The sequence below is a fragment of the Rutidosis leptorrhynchoides genome, chromosome 11 (genome assembly GCF_046630445.1).
Source record: "Rutidosis leptorrhynchoides isolate AG116_Rl617_1_P2 chromosome 11, CSIRO_AGI_Rlap_v1, whole genome shotgun sequence".
Classification (NCBI taxonomy): domain Eukaryota; kingdom Viridiplantae; phylum Streptophyta; class Magnoliopsida; order Asterales; family Asteraceae; genus Rutidosis; species Rutidosis leptorrhynchoides.
In genome coordinates, this window is record NC_092343.1 from 358,815,002 (window position 1) to 358,833,021 (window position 18,020).

Consider the following 18,020-nt stretch of genomic DNA (forward strand, 5'->3'; position numbering starts at 1 on the left):
TATATAAGAATATCCCCATCATTCCGGGACACCCTTCGGATATGATATAAATTTCGAAGTACTAAAGCATCCGGTACTTTGGATGGGGTTTGTTAGGCCCAATAGATCTATCTTTAGGATTCGCGTCAATTAGGGTGTCTGTTCCCTAATTCTTAGATTACCAGACTTAATAAAAAGGGGCATATTCGATTTCGATAATTCAACCATAGAATGTAGTTTCACGTACTTGTGTCTATTTTGTAAATCATTTATAAAACCTGCATGTATTCTCATCCCAAAAATATTAGATTTTAAAAGTGGGACTATAACTCACTTTCACAGATTTTTACTTCGTCGGGAAGTAAGACTTGGCCACTGGTTGATTCACGAACCTATAACAATATATACATATATATCAAAGTATGTTCAAAATATATTTACAACACTTTTAATATATTTTGATGTTTTAAGTTTATTAAGTCAGCTGTCCTCGTTAGTAACCTACAACTAGTTGTCCACAGTTAGATGTACAGAAATAAATCGATAAATATTATCTTGAATCAATCCACGACCCAGTGTATACGTATCTCAGTATTGATCACAACTCAAACTATATATATTTTGGAATCAACCTCAACCCTGTATAGCTAACTCCAACATTCACATATAGAGTGTCTATGGTTGTTCCGAAATATATATAGATGTGTCGACATGATAGGTCGAAACATTGTATACGTGTCTATGGTATCTCAAGATTACATAATATATAATACAAGTTGATTAAGTTATGGTTGGAATAGATTTGTTACCAATTTTCACGTAGCTAAAATGAGAAAAATTATCCAATCTTGTTTTACCCATAACTTCTTCATTTTAAATCCGTTTTGAGTGAATCAAATTGCTATGGTTTCATATTGAACTCTATTTTATGAATCTAAACAAAAAAAATATAGGTTTCTAGTCGGAAAAATAAGTTACAAGTCGTTTTTGTAAAGGTAGTCATTTCAGTCGAAAGAACGACGTCTAGATGACCATTTTAGAAAACATACTTCCACTTTGAGTTTAACCATAATTTTTGGATATAGTTTCATGTTCATAATAAAAATCATTTTCTCAGAATAACAACTTTTAAATCAAAGTTTATCATAGTTTTTAATTAACTAACCCAAAACAGCCCGCGGTGTTACTACGACGGCGTAAATCCGGTTTTACGGTGTTTTTCGTGTTTCCAGGTTTTAAATCATTAAGTTAGCATATCATATAGATATAGAACATGTGTTTAGTTGATTTTAAAAGTCAAGTTAGAAGGATTAACTTTTGTTTGCGAACAAGTTTAGAATTAACTAAACTATGTTCTAGTGATTACAAGTTTAAACCTTCGAATAAGATAGCTTTATATGTATGAAGCGAATGATGTTATGAACATCATTACTACCTTAAGTTCCTTGGATGAACCTACTGGAAAAGAGAAAAATGGATCTAGCTTCAATGGATCCTTGGATGGCTCAAAGTTCTTGAAGCAAAATCATGACACGAAAACAAGTTCAAGTAAGATCATCACTTGAAATAAGATTGTTATAGTTATAGAAATTGAACCAAAGTTTGAATATGATTATTACCTTGTATTAGAATGATAACCTACTGTAAGAAACAAAGATTTCTTGAGGTTGGATGATCACCTTACAAGATTGGAAGTGAGCTAGCAAACTTGAAAGTATTCTTGATTTTATGAAACTAGAACTTTTGGAATTTATGAAGAACACTTAGAACTTGAAGATAGAACTTGAGAGAGTTCAATTAGATGAAGAAAATTGAAGAATGAAAGTGTTTGTAGGTGTTTTTGGTCGTTGGTGTATGGATTAGATATAAAGGATATGTAATTTTGTTTTCATGTAAATAAGTCATGAATGATTACTCATATTTTTGTAATCTTATGAGATATTTCATGCTAGTTGCCAAATGATGGTTCCCACATGTGTTAGGTGACTCACATGGGCTGCTAAGAGCTGATCATTGGAGTGTATATACCAATAGTACATACATCTAAAAGCTGTGTATTGTACGAGTACGAATACGGGTGCATACGAGTAGAATTGTTGATGAAACTGAACGAGGATGTAATTGTAAGCATTTTTGTTAAGTAGAAGTATTTTGATAAGTGTATTTAAGTCTTTCAAAAGTGTATAAATACATATTAAAACACTACATGTATATACATTTTAACTGAGTCGTTAAGTCATCGTTAGTCGTTACATGTAAGTGTTGTTTTGAAACCTTTAGGTTAACGATCTTGTTAAATGTTGTTAACCCAATGTTTATAATATCAAATGAGATTTTAAATTATTATATTATCATGATATTATCATGTATGAATATCTCTTAATATGATATATATACATTAAATGTCTTTACAACGATAATCGTTACATATATGTCTCGTTTAAAAATCATTAAGTTAGTAGTCTTGTTTTTACATATGTAGTTCATTGTTAATATACTTTATGATATGTTTTCTTATCATAGTATCATGTTAACTATATATATATATCCATATATATGTCATCATATAGTTTTTACAAGTTTTAACGTTCGTGAATCACCGATCAACTTGGGTGGTCAATTGTCTATATGAAACATATTTCAATTAATCAAGTCTTAACAAGTTTGATTGCTTAACATGTTGGAAACATTTAATCATGTAAATATCAATCTCAATTAATATATATAAACATGGAAAAGTTCGGGTCACTACAGTACCTACCCGTTAAATAAATTTCGTCCCGAAATTTTAAGCTGTTGAAGGTGTTGACGAATCTTCTGGAAATAGATGCGGGTATTTCTTCTTCATCTGATCTTCACGCTCCCAGGTGAACTCGGGTCCTCTACGAGCATTCCATCGAACCTTAACAATTGGTATCTTGTTTTGCTTAAGTCTTTTAACCTCACGATCCATTATTTCGACGGGTTCTTCGATGAATTGAAGTTTTTCGTTGATTTGGATTTCATCTAACGGAATAGTGAGATCTTCTTTAGCAAAACATTTCTTTAAATTCGAGACGTGGAAAGTGTTATGTACAGCCGCGAGTTGTTGAGGTAACTCTAGTCGGTAAGCTACTGGTCCGACACGATCAATAATCTTGAATGGTCCAATATACCTTGGATTTAATTTCCCTCGTTTACCAAATCGAACAACGCCTTTCCAAGGTGCAACTTTAAGCATGACCATCTCTCCAATTTCAAATTCTATATCTTTTCTTTTAATGTCAGCGTAGCTCTTTTGTCGACTTTGGGCGGTTTTCAACCGTTGTTGAATTTGGATGATCTTCTCGGTAGTTTCTTGTATAATCTCCGGACCCGTAATCTGTCTATCCCCCACTTCACTCCAACAAATCGGAGACCTGCACTTTCTACCATAAAGTGCTTCAAACGGCGCCATCTCAATGCTTGAATGGTAGCTGTTGTTGTAGGAAAATTCTGCTAACGGTAGATGTCGATCCCAACTGTTTCCGAAATCAATAACACATGCTCGTAGCATGTCTTCAAGCGTTTGTATCGTCCTTTCGCTCTGCCCATCAGTTTGTGGATGATAGGCAGTACTCATGTCTAGACGAGTTCCTAATGCTTGCTGTAATGTCTGCCAGAATCTTGAAATAAATCTGCCATCCCTATCAGAGATAATAGAGATTGGTATTCCATGTCTGGAGACGACTTCCTTCAAATACAGTCGTGCTAACTTCTCCATCTTGTCATCTTCTCTTATTGGTAGGAAGTGTGCTGATTTGGTGAGACGATCAACTATTACCCAAATAGTATCAAAACCACTTGCAGTCCTTGGCAATTTAGTGATGAAATCCATGGTAATGTTTTCCCATTTCCATTCCGGGATTTCGGGTTGTTGAAGTAGACCTGATGGTTTCTGATGCTCAGCTTTGACCTTAGAACACGTCAAACATTCTCCTACGTATTTAGCAACATCGACTTTCATACCCGGCCACCAAAAATGTTTCTTGAGATCCTTGTACATCTTCCCCGTTCCAGGATGTATTGAGTATCTGGTTTTATGAGCTTCTCTAAGTACCATTTCTCTCATATCTCCAAATTTTGGTACCCAAATCCTTTCAGCCCTATACCGGGTTCCGTCTTCCCGAATATTAAGATGCTTCTCCGATCCTTTGGGTATTTCATCCTTTAAATTTCCCTCTTTTAAAACTCCTTGTTGCGCCTCCTTTATTTGAGTAGTAAGGTTATTATGAATCATTATATTCATAGATTTTACTCGAATGGGTTCTCTGTCCTTCCTGCTCAAGGCATCGGCTACCACATTTGCCTTCCCCGGGTGGTAACGAATCTCAAAGTCATAATCATTCAACAATTCAATCCACCTACGCTGCCTCATATTCAGTTGTTTCTGATTAAATATGTGTTGGAGACTTTTGTGGTCGGTATATATAATACTTTTGACCCCATATAAGTAGTGCCTCCAAGTCTTTAATGCAAAAACAACCGCGCCTAATTCTAAATCATGCGTCGTATAATTTTGTTCGTGAATCTTCAATTGTCTAGACGCATAAGCAATCACCTTCGTTCGTTGCATTAATACACAACCGAGACCTTGCTTTGATGCGTCACAATAAATCACAAAATCATCATTCCCTTCAGGCAATGACAATATAGGTGCCGTAGTTAGCTTTTTCTTCAATAACTGAAACGCTTTCTCTTGTTCATCATTCCATTCAAATTTCTTCCCTTTATGCGTTAATGCAGTCAAGGGTTTTGCTATTCTGGAAAAGTCTTGGATGAACCTTCTGTAGTAACCAGCTAGTCCTAAAAATTGGCGTATGTGTTTCGGAGTTTTCGGGGTTTCCCACTTTTCAACAGTTTCTATCTTTGCCGGATCCACCTTAATACCTTCTTTGTTCACTATGTGACCGAGGAATTGAACTTCTTCCAACCAAAATGCACACTTTGAAAACTTAGCGTACAATTCTTCCTTCCTCAATACTTCTAACACCTTTCTCAAATGTTCACCGTGTTCTTGGTCATTCCTTGAGTAAATAAGTATGTCATCAATGAAAACAATGACAAACTTGTCAAGGTATGGTCCACACACTCGGTTCATAAGGTCCATGAACACAGCTGGTGCATTAGTTAAACCAAACGGCATGACCATAAACTCATAATGACCGTAACGTGTTCTGAAAGCAGTCTTTGGAATATCATCTTCTTTCACCCGCATTTGATGATACCCGGAACGTAAGTCAATCTTTGAATAAACAGACGAGCCTTGTAGTTGATCAAATAAGTCGTCGATTCTCGGTAGTGGGTAGCGGTTCTTGATGGTAAGTTTGTTCAACTCTCGGTAGTCGATACACAACCTGAATGTACCATCTTTCTTCTTGACAAACAAAACAGGAGCTCCCCACGGTGATGTGCTTGGTCGAATGAAACCACGCTCTAAAAGTTCTTGTAATTGGCTTTGCAGTTCTTTCATCTCGCTGGGTGCGAGTCTGTAAGGAGCACGAGCTATTGGTGCAGCTCCTGGTACAAGATCTATTTGAAATTCAACGGATCGATGTGGGGGTAATCCCGGTAATTCTTTCGGAAATACATCGGGAAATTCTTTTGCAATGGGAACATCATTGATGCTCTTTTCTTCAGTTTGTACTTTCTCGACGTGTGCTAGAACAGTATAGCAACCTTTTCTTATTAGTTTTTGTGCCTTCAAATTACTAATAAGATGTAGCTTCGTGTTGCCCTTTTCTCCGTACACCATTAAGGGTTTTCCTTTTTCTCGTATAATGCGAATTGCATTTTTGTAACAAACGATCTCCGCTTTCACTTCTTTCAACCAGTCCATACCGATTATCACATCAAAACTCCCTAACTCTACTGGTATCAAATCAATCTTAAATGTTTCGCTAACCAGTTTAATTTCTCGATTCCGACATATATTATCTGCTGAAATTAATTTACCATTTGCTAATTCGAGTAAAAATTTACTATCCAAAGGCGTCAATGGACAACTTAATTTAGCACAAAAATCTCTACTCATATAGCTTCTATCCGCACCCGAATCAAATAAAACGTAAGCAGATTTATTGTCAATAAGAAACGTACCCGTAACAAGCTCCGGGTCTTCTTGTGCCTCTACCGCATTAATATTGAAAACTCTTCCACGGCCTTGTCCATTCGTGTTCTCCTGGTTCGGGCAATTTCTAATAATGTGGCCTGGTTTTCCACATTTATAACAAACTACATTGGCATAACTTGCTCCGACACTACTTGCTCCGCCATTACTCGTTCCGACACCATTTGTTCCTTTCGTTCTATTAACCCCTGGTCCGTAGACCTCACACTTCGCCGCGCTATGACCATTTCTTTTACACTTGTTACAAAATTTGGTGCAGAACCCCGAGTGATTCTTTTCACACCTTTGGCATAGTTGCTTCTGATTGTTGTTGTTGTTGCGGTTATTATTGTTGTTGGGATGATTGTTGTAGTTGCTGTTGTTGTTGTTGTTGTTGTTGTTGTTGTTGTTGTTGGGCCGTTTGTTGTAGTTGCGATTGATGTTGCGATTGTTGGGATAATTGTTGCGATTATTGTTGTAATTGCTGTTGTTGTTGTATTGGTGATTCTTATCACCGTTTTCCTCCCACTTTCTTTTGACTTGCTTCACATTGGCCTCTTCAGCAGTCTGTTCTTTAATTCTTTCTTCAATCTGGTTCACTAGTTTGTGAGCCATTCTACATGCCTGTTGTATGGAGGCGGGCTCGTGTGAACTTATATCTTCTTGGATTCTTTCCGGTAATCCTTTCACAAACGCGTCGATCTTCTCTTCCTCATCTTCGAATGCTCCCGGACACAATAGGCACAATTCTGTGAATCGTCTTTCGTACGTGGTAATATCAAATCCTTGGGTTCGTAACCCTCTAAGTTCTGTCTTGAGCTTATTGACCTCGGTTCTGGGACGGTACTTCTCGTTCATCAAGTTCTTGAATGCTGACCACGGTAGTGCGTACGCATCATCTTGTCCCACTTGCTCTAGATAGGTATTCCACCATGTTAACGCAGAACCTGTGAAGGTATGCGTAGCGTACTTCACTTTGTCCTCTTCAGTACACTTACTTATGGCAAACACCGATTCGACCTTCTCGGTCCACCGTTTCAATCCGATCGGTCCTTCGGTTCCATCAAATTCCAAAGGTTTGCAGGCAGTGAATTCTTTGTAGGTGCATCCTACACGATTTCCTGTACTGCTAGATCCAAGGTTATTGTTGGTATGTAGCGCAGCCTGTACTGCGGCTATGTTTGAAGCTAGAAAAGTACGGAATTCCTCTTCATTCATATTCACGGTGTGTCGAGTAGTCGGTGCCATTTCCTTCAAAATAGTTAAATGGAACAAGTTAATCATACAGAATATTAAGAGTAGTTAATAGTATTTCGTAGCATAATATGAACTCATTTATAAAAGCTTTTTCTTCATATTAGCGTTTTATAAGTTTAAATTCGGGTAGTACCTACCCGTTAAGTTCATACTTAGTAGCTAATATACAATTCAACTACTACAATTCTATATGAAAAACTGATTGTAATAATATTTCGCGTTCAAACTTTTATACAATATTTTACAAACTTACAATACCGCTTATTTTACATAAAGCATGAAATATAGCACACAATAACTTTGATACAAGATAGTTGTGAAGACAATTCTAGCTAGTACACAAGTCGTTCGGCAAAGGCAATAAAGACACGTAATTCATACGTCCAGAAACAAGTCATGCATTCTGGTTTTACTAGGACTACTTCCCATCCTTGGTCTTGTGCAACATAACCGTTATGGCCGTTGATAAGACAGCGTGTTGTAACGTCATCAAAGGGACGAGGGTTACGTAATGTCCAACAGTCCCGTAATAATCTAAAAACCTCATTTCTTACCCCAATTACCGACTCCGTCACTTGTGGAAACGTTTTGTTTAATAGTTGTAGCCCGATGTTCTTGTTCTCACTTTGGTGAGAAGCGAACATTACTAATCCGTAAGCATAACATGCTTCTTTATGTTGCATGTTAGCAACTTTTTCTAAATCACGAAGTCCAATATTCGGATATATTGAGTCAAAATAATTTCTTAACCCGTTGCGTAAAATAGCATTTGGGTTCCCCGCAATATATGCGTCAAAGTAAACACATCGTAATTTATGGGTTTCCCAATGTGATATCCCCCATCTTTCAAACGAAAGTCTCTTATAAACCAAGACATTCTTGGAACGTTCTTCGAATGTCTTACAAACTGATCTCGCCTTAAATAGTTGTGCCGAAGAATTCTGGCCGACTCTAGACAAGATTTCATCAATCATGTCTCCGGGTAGGTCTCTTAAAATATTGGGTTGTCTATCCATTTTGTGTTTTTAAACTGTAAAATAGACAAGAGTTAGATTCATAAAAAAAATACTTATTAATACAAGCAATTTTTACATATATCATAAAGCATAAGAACACTATATTCCATATATTACACCACACGAATACAACTATCTTATTCCGACTCGCTCGTTTCTTCTTCTTCGGTTTTGGTTCGTTTTGCCAAGTTTCTAGGGATATATGATGTTCCCCTAATACGAGCCGTCGTTGTCCACATTGGTTTAGAAAAACCTGGTGGTTTAGAGGTTCCCGGGTCATTGTTACAACTTAAGGACTTCGGGGGTTGACGATACATATAAAGTTCATCGGGGTTGGAATTAGATTTCTCTATTTTTATGCCCTTTCCCTTATTATTTTCTTTTGCCTTTTTAAATTCAGTTGGGGTAATTTCTATAACATCATCGGAATTCTCGTCGGAATCCGATTCATCGGAGAATTGGTAATCCTCCCAATATTTTGCTTCCTTGGCGGAAACACCATTGACCATAATTAACTTTGGTCGGTTGGTTGAGGATTTTCTTTTACTTAACCGTTTTATTATTTCCCCCACCGGTTCTATTTCTTCATCCGGTTCCGATTCTTCTTCCGGTTCCGATTCTTCTTCCGGTTCCGACTCTTCTTCCGGTTCCTCTTCGGGAACTTGTGAATCAGTCCACAAATCATTCCAATTTACATTTGACTCTTCATTATTATTAGGTGATTCAATGGGACTTTTTCTAGAGGTAGACATCTATCACATAATATCAAACACGTTAAGAGATTAATATATCACATAATATTCATATGTTAAAAATATATAGTTTCCAACAAAAATGTTAAGCAATCATTTTTAAAGAAAACACGGTCGAAGTCCAGACTCACTAATGCATCCTAACAAACTCGATAAGACACACTAATGCAAATTTTCTGGTTCTCTAAGACCAACGCTCTGATACCAACTGAAATGTCCCGTTCTTATTGATTAAAAACGTTCCATATTAATTGATTTCGTTGCGAGGTTTTGACCTCTATATGAGACGTTTTTCAAAGACTGCATTCATTTTTAAACAAACCATAACCTTTATTTCATCAATAAAGGTTTAAAAAGCTTTACGTAGATTATCAAATAATGATAATCTAAAATATCCTGTTTACACACGACCATTACATAATGGTTTACAATACAAATATGTTACAACAAAATAAGTTTCTTGAATGCAGTTTTTACACAATATCATACAAGCATGGACTCCAAATCTTGTCCTTATTTAAGTATGCGACAGCGGAAGCTCTTAATAATCACCTGAGAATAAACATGCTTAAAACGTCAACAAAAATGTTGGTGAGTTATAGGTTTAACCTATATATATCAAATCGTAACAATAGACCACAAGATTTCATATTTCAATACACATCCCATACATAGAGATAAAAATCATTCATATGGTGAACACCTGGTAACCGACAATAACAAGATGCATATATAAGAATATCCCCATCATTCCGGGACACCCTTCGGATATGATATAAATTTCGAAGTACTAAAGCATCCGGTACTTTGGATGGGGTTTGTTAGGCCCAATAGATCTATCTTTAGGATTCGCGTCAATTAGGGTGTCTGTTCCCTAATTCTTAGATTACCAGACTTAATAAAAAGGGGCATATTCGATTTCGATAATTCAACCATAGAATGTAGTTTCACGTACTTGTGTCTATTTTGTAAATCATTTATAAAACCTGCATGTATTCTCATCCCAAAAATATTAGATTTTAAAAGTGGGACTATAACTCACTTTCACAGATTTTTACTTCGTCGGGAAGTAAGACTTGGCCACTGGTTGATTCACAAACCTATAACAATATATACATATATATCAAAGTATGTTCAAAATATATTTACAACACTTTTAATATATTTTGATGTTTTAAGTTTATTAAGTCAGCTGTCCTCGTTAGTAACCTACAACTAGTTGTCCACAGTTAGATGTACAGAAATAAATCGATAAATATTATCTTGAATCAATCCACGACCCAGTGTATACGTATCTCAGTATTGATCACAACTCAAACTATATATATTTTGGAATCAACCTCAACCCTGTATAGCTAACTCCAACATTCACATATAGAGTGTCTATGGTTGTTCCGAAATATATATAGATGTGTCGACATGATAGGTCGAAACATTGTATACGTGTCTATGGTATCTCAAGATTACATAATATATAATACAAGTTGATTAAGTTATGGTTGGAATAGATTTGTTACCAATTTTCACGTAGCTAAAATGAGAAAAATTATCCAATCTTGTTTTACCCATAACTTCTTCATTTTAAATCCGTTTTGAGTGAATCAAATTGCTATGGTTTCATATTGAACTCTATTTTATGAATCTAAACAAAAAAAATATAGGTTTCTAGTCGGAAAAATAAGTTACAAGTCGTTTTTGTAAAGGTAGTCATTTCAGTCGAAAGAACGACGTCTAGATGACCATTTTAGAAAACATACTTCCACTTTGAGTTTAACCATAATTTTTGGATATAGTTTCATGTTCATAATAAAAATCATTTTCTCAGAATAACAACTTTTAAATCAAAGTTTATCATAGTTTTTAATTAACTAACCCAAAACAGCCCGCGGTGTTACTACGACGGCGTAAATCCGGTTTTACGGTGTTTTTCGTGTTTCCAGGTTTTAAATCATTAAGTTAGCATATCATATAGATATAGAACATGTGTTTAGTTGATTTTAAAAGTCAAGTTAGAAGGATTAACTTTTGTTTGCGAACAAGTTTAGAATTAACTAAACTATGTTCTAGTGATTACAAGTTTAAACCTTCGAATAAGATAGCTTTATATGTATGAAGCGAATGATGTTATGAACATCATTACTACCTTAAGTTCCTTGGATGAACCTACTGGAAAAGAGAAAAATGGATCTAGCTTCAATGGATCCTTGGATGGCTCAAAGTTCTTGAAGCAAAATCATGACACGAAAACAAGTTCAAGTAAGATCATCACTTGAAATAAGATTGTTATAGTTATAGAAATTGAACCAAAGTTTGAATATGATTATTACCTTGTATTAGAATGATAACCTACTGTAAGAAACAAAGATTTCTTGAGGTTGGATGATCACCTTACAAGATTGGAAGTGAGCTAGCAAACTTGAAAGTATTCTTGATTTTATGAAACTAGAACTTTTGGAATTTATGAAGAACACTTAGAACTTGAAGATAGAACTTGAGAGAGTTCAATTAGATGAAGAAAATTGAAGAATGAAAGTGTTTGTAGGTGTTTTTGGTCGTTGGTGTATGGATTAGATATAAAGGATATGTAATTTTGTTTTCATGTAAATAAGTCATGAATGATTACTCATATTTTTGTAATCTTATGAGATATTTCATGCTAGTTGCCAAATGATGGTTCCCACATGTGTTAGGTGACTCACATGGGCTGCTAAGAGCTGATCATTGGAGTGTATATACCAATAGTACATACATCTAAAAGCTGTGTATTGTACGAGTACGAATACGGGTGCATACGAGTAGAATTGTTGATGAAACTGAACGAGGATGTAATTGTAAGCATTTTTGTTAAGTAGAAGTATTTTGATAAGTGTATTTAAGTCTTTCAAAAGTGTATAAATACATATTAAAACACTACATGTATATACATTTTAACTGAGTCGTTAAGTCATCGTTAGTCGTTACATGTAAGTGTTGTTTTGAAACCTTTAGGTTAACGATCTTGTTAAATGTTGTTAACCCAATGTTTATAATATCAAATGAGATTTTAAATTATTATATTATCATGATATTATCATGTATGAATATCTCTTAATATGATATATATACATTAAATGTCTTTACAACGATAATCGTTACATATATGTCTCGTTTAAAAATCATTAAGTTAGTAGTCTTGTTTTTACATATGTAGTTCATTGTTAATATACTTTATGATATGTTTTCTTATCATAGTATCATGTTAACTATATATATATATCCATATATATGTCATCATATAGTTTTTACAAGTTTTAACGTTCGTGAATCACCGATCAACTTGGGTGGTCAATTGTCTATATGAAACATATTTCAATTAATCAAGTCTTAACAAGTTTGATTGCTTAACATGTTGGAAACATTTAATCATGTAAATATCAATCTCAATTAATATATATAAACATGGAAAAGTTCGGGTCACTACAAGTATGAGCAAGGTAGATGAGTTTTCCCACAATTCTTTGATACCGACTTCGATCAGCTGGTTTGGAATTTTCTTCTATGTGTAGCCTTTGGTTCGGAATCATAGGAGTTTCAGCTGGCTTGCAATCGACCATTCCTGTTTCAGCAAGAATGTCGAGGATGTATTTCTTTTGACAAATAAAAATTCCCTGTTGGGATCGTAAGACTTCAATCCCAAAAAAATATTTGAGTCTCCCTAGGTCCTTCATTTCAAATTCTTTAAATAGATTTGATTTTAAATTTGTAATTTCTTCGTGATCATTTCATGTAATGATCATATCGTCTACATAAATAATAAGACATGTAATTAAATTGTTTTTTTTGTTTTAAGAATAACGTGTGATCAGAGTTACTTTGTTTAAAACATAATTTTTCATCGCAATGGTAAAACGCCCAAACCAAGCCCGAGGGGATTGTTTTAACCCATAAAGAGATTTTTTAAGATGACAAACTTCCATTTCCTTGAAGGTTGACGTGAAGCCAGGAGGACCTTCCATGTAGACTTCTTCTTTGAGTTCTCCGTGAAGGAAGGCGTTTTTCACGTCAAATTGATGAAGTGGCCAATCTTGGTTTGCAGCAACTGAAAAAAGGACCCTAATGGTGTCTATTTTGGCCACCGGTGAAAAAGTTTCAGAATAATCAACGCCATAGGTTTGAGTGTATCCTTTTGCAACCAGTCGAGCTTTGTATCTCTCGATAGTACCAGTCGGCTTTATGCTTAATTGTGAATACCCATCGGCATCCAACAGGTTTTTTTGATTCCGGAAGGATGCATTTTTCCGATGTATTGTTTTCTTGAAGGGCTTTCATTTCTTCCTCCATTGCTTTTCTCCAGTTACTTGACCTTAGGGCCTCTTCTACTGAAGTTGGGATTTCCTCAGAGTATAATGCGGAAGTAAACTGTTTGGCTTCTGTTGATAAATTTCCTTTGGCAATGTTTGCCATAGGATATCTTGATCTGCGAGGCTCCCTTTCAGGAGAGAAAATTTTTGGTGGGACTCCTCGGTTTATTCTTGGAGGAAGATATGGTTGTTGAGTTTCCTCAACTTGTTGTTCGGGTTCTGATGATTATTCAGTTTGTGGTTCGTGTTCTGATGGTTGTTCAGATTGTGGTGGTTCATGTTCTGATGGTTGTTTCGATAGTGCTTCAGGTTCTGATGGTTGTCTTGTGGCACTTTCCTGAATTGACACATCCTCATTTTCATGGTTAGTAATATTAGTTACTGGAATTCTGTGTTTACCTCATTACGGGGAAGATTCTCGTCGGTAGTACTGACAGATAGAGTACTTTATGTTTTGGTGGCATGAATCACTCCTTCTGATGATGGTATATCTAGCCAACTCACAGTGTCATTAGGTTCAGTCTCCCCCTGGCTCGTGTGTTGGGTAGCGTAGTAAAATTCGGTTTCTAAAAAATCACAATTCATGGTGACAAACATGTGTCTCCTCTTCGGACTATAACATCTATACCCTTTTTGATTGACCATGTATCCCACAAAGACGCATTTCTCAGCACAAGCATCAAGTTTTGTTCGTTCGACTTTAGGTATATGAACAAAAACGGATCATCCAAAAATACGAGGTTTAAGTGTGAGATTTGACGGAGGTTTGTAAAATTTGGTCAAGGCCTCAATGGGATTCTTAAGTTCTAAGGCTCCAGTAGGTAGTCGGTTAACTAAATAAGTTGTCGTGGCAAGCGCTTCCGGCCAAAAAGACTTTGGGACATTTGATTCAATCATTAGAGCACGGGTTATTTCTAATAAAGTTCGATCTTACCTATGGTAAAGGAATGATCCTGATCTTACCTATGGTTTCTTTGAATTGGTTCCGATATGATTAATCGAATTAAAATCACAATAGTTGCATTGAATTGTTTCTGGTGAATGAAAATCACAGATTTAGGATTAGGGATCATGATCAAATTCAAATTGGGTAAAGAAAATGATTAAGAAAAAAGAGGGATGTGGTAATGACAATTGCAATGGGAATATTATGGAGTGATATGGTTATTATCATTCCATTGATAGTGATTAGTTTTTTTTCGAACGGCGAATTTTATTAAACAAAAGCTAGCAAGGTGCTAGAAATTACAAATGATTATAGTACCAAGAACTAGTGAAATGACCCGTAGAATCACGGGTTTGTTTAAACGAAATAATTTAATGACATGTTTTACGTATTAACTGATGGTAAATGCTAAAGTAATTTATTTTAATGAACCGTTCGACTAAGAAACTCGTCGTTGTTTTTACAAATATATATAGAGACATGTATTTTTGCATACATATGTACGTAATTAATCTCGTAAAGAGAATCCATAATTGAATATTAATAATATAATATTTATAATTATAATTGCTATAATAAAAATAAATAATAATAATAATAAAGTTTGTTCAAAGTTGAATATTTATATTTTTAATAATAACTATTAGTAATAATAAATGCCTTTTAATTTTTTTTTTTAGAAATTAAAAATATAATTATTATATAAAGGTTGTATAATATGCTTTAAAATTTGTAAATATGTTGGTGTTCTGTTAAAGATTAGTATTTGCTTTTATAAAAGATTTCGTATTATTTTTTAATTAAATTTAATATTAAATAATGACATCATCAAAGATGTTTTAAAAATTTTCTTTATTATTTTGAATTATTTTTATATTTGAAAATTATTTATTTATGACACCATTATCATTTTAGAGATTTAATATTAACTATAGCTAGATGGATTACAAATAGAAGCTACTTTAGATCTAGACCTTAACCATAATAAAGCCGTTAGTCTAATATTTACTAATCATTGATAATGATTAGTAAACCTTAAAATATATATATTTTATCACATTATAATTAAATCGTAACATTGAACTGAAAATATTTGATAACAATTAATTTATATTTAAAGTGGATAACTTGATAAAAGTTCAAATACATTTACGTAATGTATCAAAATATGTAAAAACTATATAAAAACTAATTCTAGTCATAATCAGTAAATTATAAAAATCAATCTATTTACCGTATTGTGTATTTCGTTATCGTTGCTTATTTCCTCTTAATACTCTCTTAATTGCTACATGTGAATTAAAGAGTTAACAAACAACTTAAATATAACGTGAATCATTCAACAAAAAAGAAAGAGACGAAACGAGTATAAGACAGGACAAACAAACAATATCATACTGGGGAAAAGAAACCAGTAAAGACAACCCCAACCAAGAGGGAAGCAAAACTCACAAGAAGAAGCAAATAAACTGAAAAAACTAAACTACAAGAATAAAAACCGAATCCAAGCAGAAGAACAAAACTGTTCCAATCAAGGCTAATTAACCCAACTAGAAACATAACCATAAAATATAAACATTCAACTATTTGATGGACAGAACATCACACACGTCTTCCATGCTCACCATGAACTTAGTAAACCTTTCCGGTTCGCAACGTCTAACGATCTTATTCTTGCACTTACATTTAGGATTAGGATTGCTTAACTTATAAGTTACAAAAACCTGGACTAATGAGCTTTGATTGAAGGACAAAGATTTTAATTAACAAATGTATTGAAGTATAAAGCTTCTTTCAAGTGAGGCACATCTTTATGTTCCAAAGACATATATGCTTCAATGCCATTACCTCCCAATCCTTCAATCAAATAAGCTAAATTTTTCGTGTGCATACTACCACAGTTTACCCAAACAGGCTTTCCAAATCCAAAGTCCACTTCATAAAAAAGAAACTTACACCAGCTACTAATCACGATCACGTTTTTTGTGGGTGGAATTGTCGCTAAATATTCGTAAGAAATAAGAACCATTTTTTGTCCTTCTTCATTATCATGACGTAACTTTGCGTAGTAATCTTTACCATTATTAACAGAATTGTTTAAAAGATCCGAAAGTTCTTCAATAGTTTCAATATTACCACTCTTGCATTCGGTTGCTAATATACCCCAAAAATTCCCACACGAATCGTTTGGTATTAAAGATGATGTTTTCCCCCTTAAGTTTATCGCTTGAATAAAAACAGAATCTCTTGGATGATCAACGTTTATTCTTCGATCGATAGTATTATACGCATTCCATATGATTGCTGACACCACTTGTGCCTTTGACAACTTCAGATTACCATTTCTTGAATTTAGCATAATCTTTTCTTTCAAGTTTAATATCTCATTTTCGCTAAACGAAATTTTCTTTGTGAAATACATACTTAGCTCATTATCATCACTTTTTGACCTCGTAAAACCTTGAAGAAACGGATCTAGCCCACGACTAGGAAACAATAAAGATGAGTTGAAACCCGACCCAATAATATGTTCAACTTCATATTCTTCTTCTCGGCTTATATAAGCCCATTCGTTTAGAAACGTGCTTATAGTAGACGCATCAGCAATCCTATGTGAAATGCTTACACCAAGTGCTATACCTCCACACTCAAACGCGGTTACTTGAATCGCAAGCAACGGGTCATTGACTTGGTCAACTTCACCAGGTTGTAATGGTACGAGTTCGTTGACTAATCTTAAATTCGCTTCACAACCAACAATGTCTTCAAGTTTCATGTTGACTTTTGCTTGAATAAAGTCAACGCCTTGATCGTTGCAGTCAACGGCGTGAGTTGCTGCAACGTACCTACCAGCAAGAGGAGGAAATAGTTTTAAAGTTTTTTCAAGTGATTTTTCGAGCTTAGAAACAAACTTCGAGATGTGATTATGATTTACAGAGTAAAACAGGACAACGCTTATATTCAAGGATGGAGCTAGCTCATCAATGAAGCCGATTTTGTAGTGACAAAGGGTTAACGGATTTGGAGTTGACGGTTTTATATGTTTTTTGGATTGTTTTGTTACTATATGCACTGCCATATTACAGATCTTTCAAGCTAACTTGAAAAGTTTCAGTCTTAAATAGATAATCATTTTATCTGACTGTAATTGATTTGTAGTACATTAAACAAAGATGAATATATGGGTATCTTATATTATCATGAAGTGGAATAATTCATTATAGAACAAGACAGATCCTAATTTATCGGGGATATAAAATTAGAATACTTGATAATTTTTGTTAATGCATAACACGGTAGTATATTTTAATTTTAAGACTAAATTATTCAACGACATATCAATGACGTTATAATTCGGCCGAAGAGTTAAACATATTTTTTATTAGTTGTGTATCCTTGTCTAATCTTTTTTTTTTTTTTTTTTTGACAGCTATTGGGATCACTCGAGAGGGACTAAACCACCCGTTGCGATCATCTCCCGTTTCAACTATGCCGATGCAGCGATAATAACCATAGTGTTTAAATCAAATAGACATGTCATATAAAACATAATCGTCAATATACACTCCATATAGCTATTTGAGTTTTTGTCCTTTATATGGT

General features: G+C 34.5%; 1 protein-coding gene across 1 annotated transcript; it reads right to left on the minus strand.

Moving 5' to 3' along the window:
- Window positions 1-16,176: 16,176 nt before the first annotated feature.
- LOC139875879 (pelargonidin 3-O-(6-caffeoylglucoside) 5-O-(6-O-malonylglucoside) 4'''-malonyltransferase-like) lies at window positions 16,177-17,496 on the minus strand. The gene has a single exon (XM_071863171.1). The coding sequence runs from the start codon at window positions 17,494-17,496 to the stop codon at window positions 16,177-16,179; it is 1,320 nt and encodes a 439-aa protein (XP_071719272.1).
- Between the last annotated feature and the right edge of the window lie 524 nt (window positions 17,497-18,020).

Excerpts from the sequence above, each read along its gene's own strand:
- LOC139875879 (XM_071863171.1), bottom strand. The coding sequence starts at position 17,496 with ATGGCAGTGCATATAGTAACAAAACAATCCAAAAAACATATAAAACCG.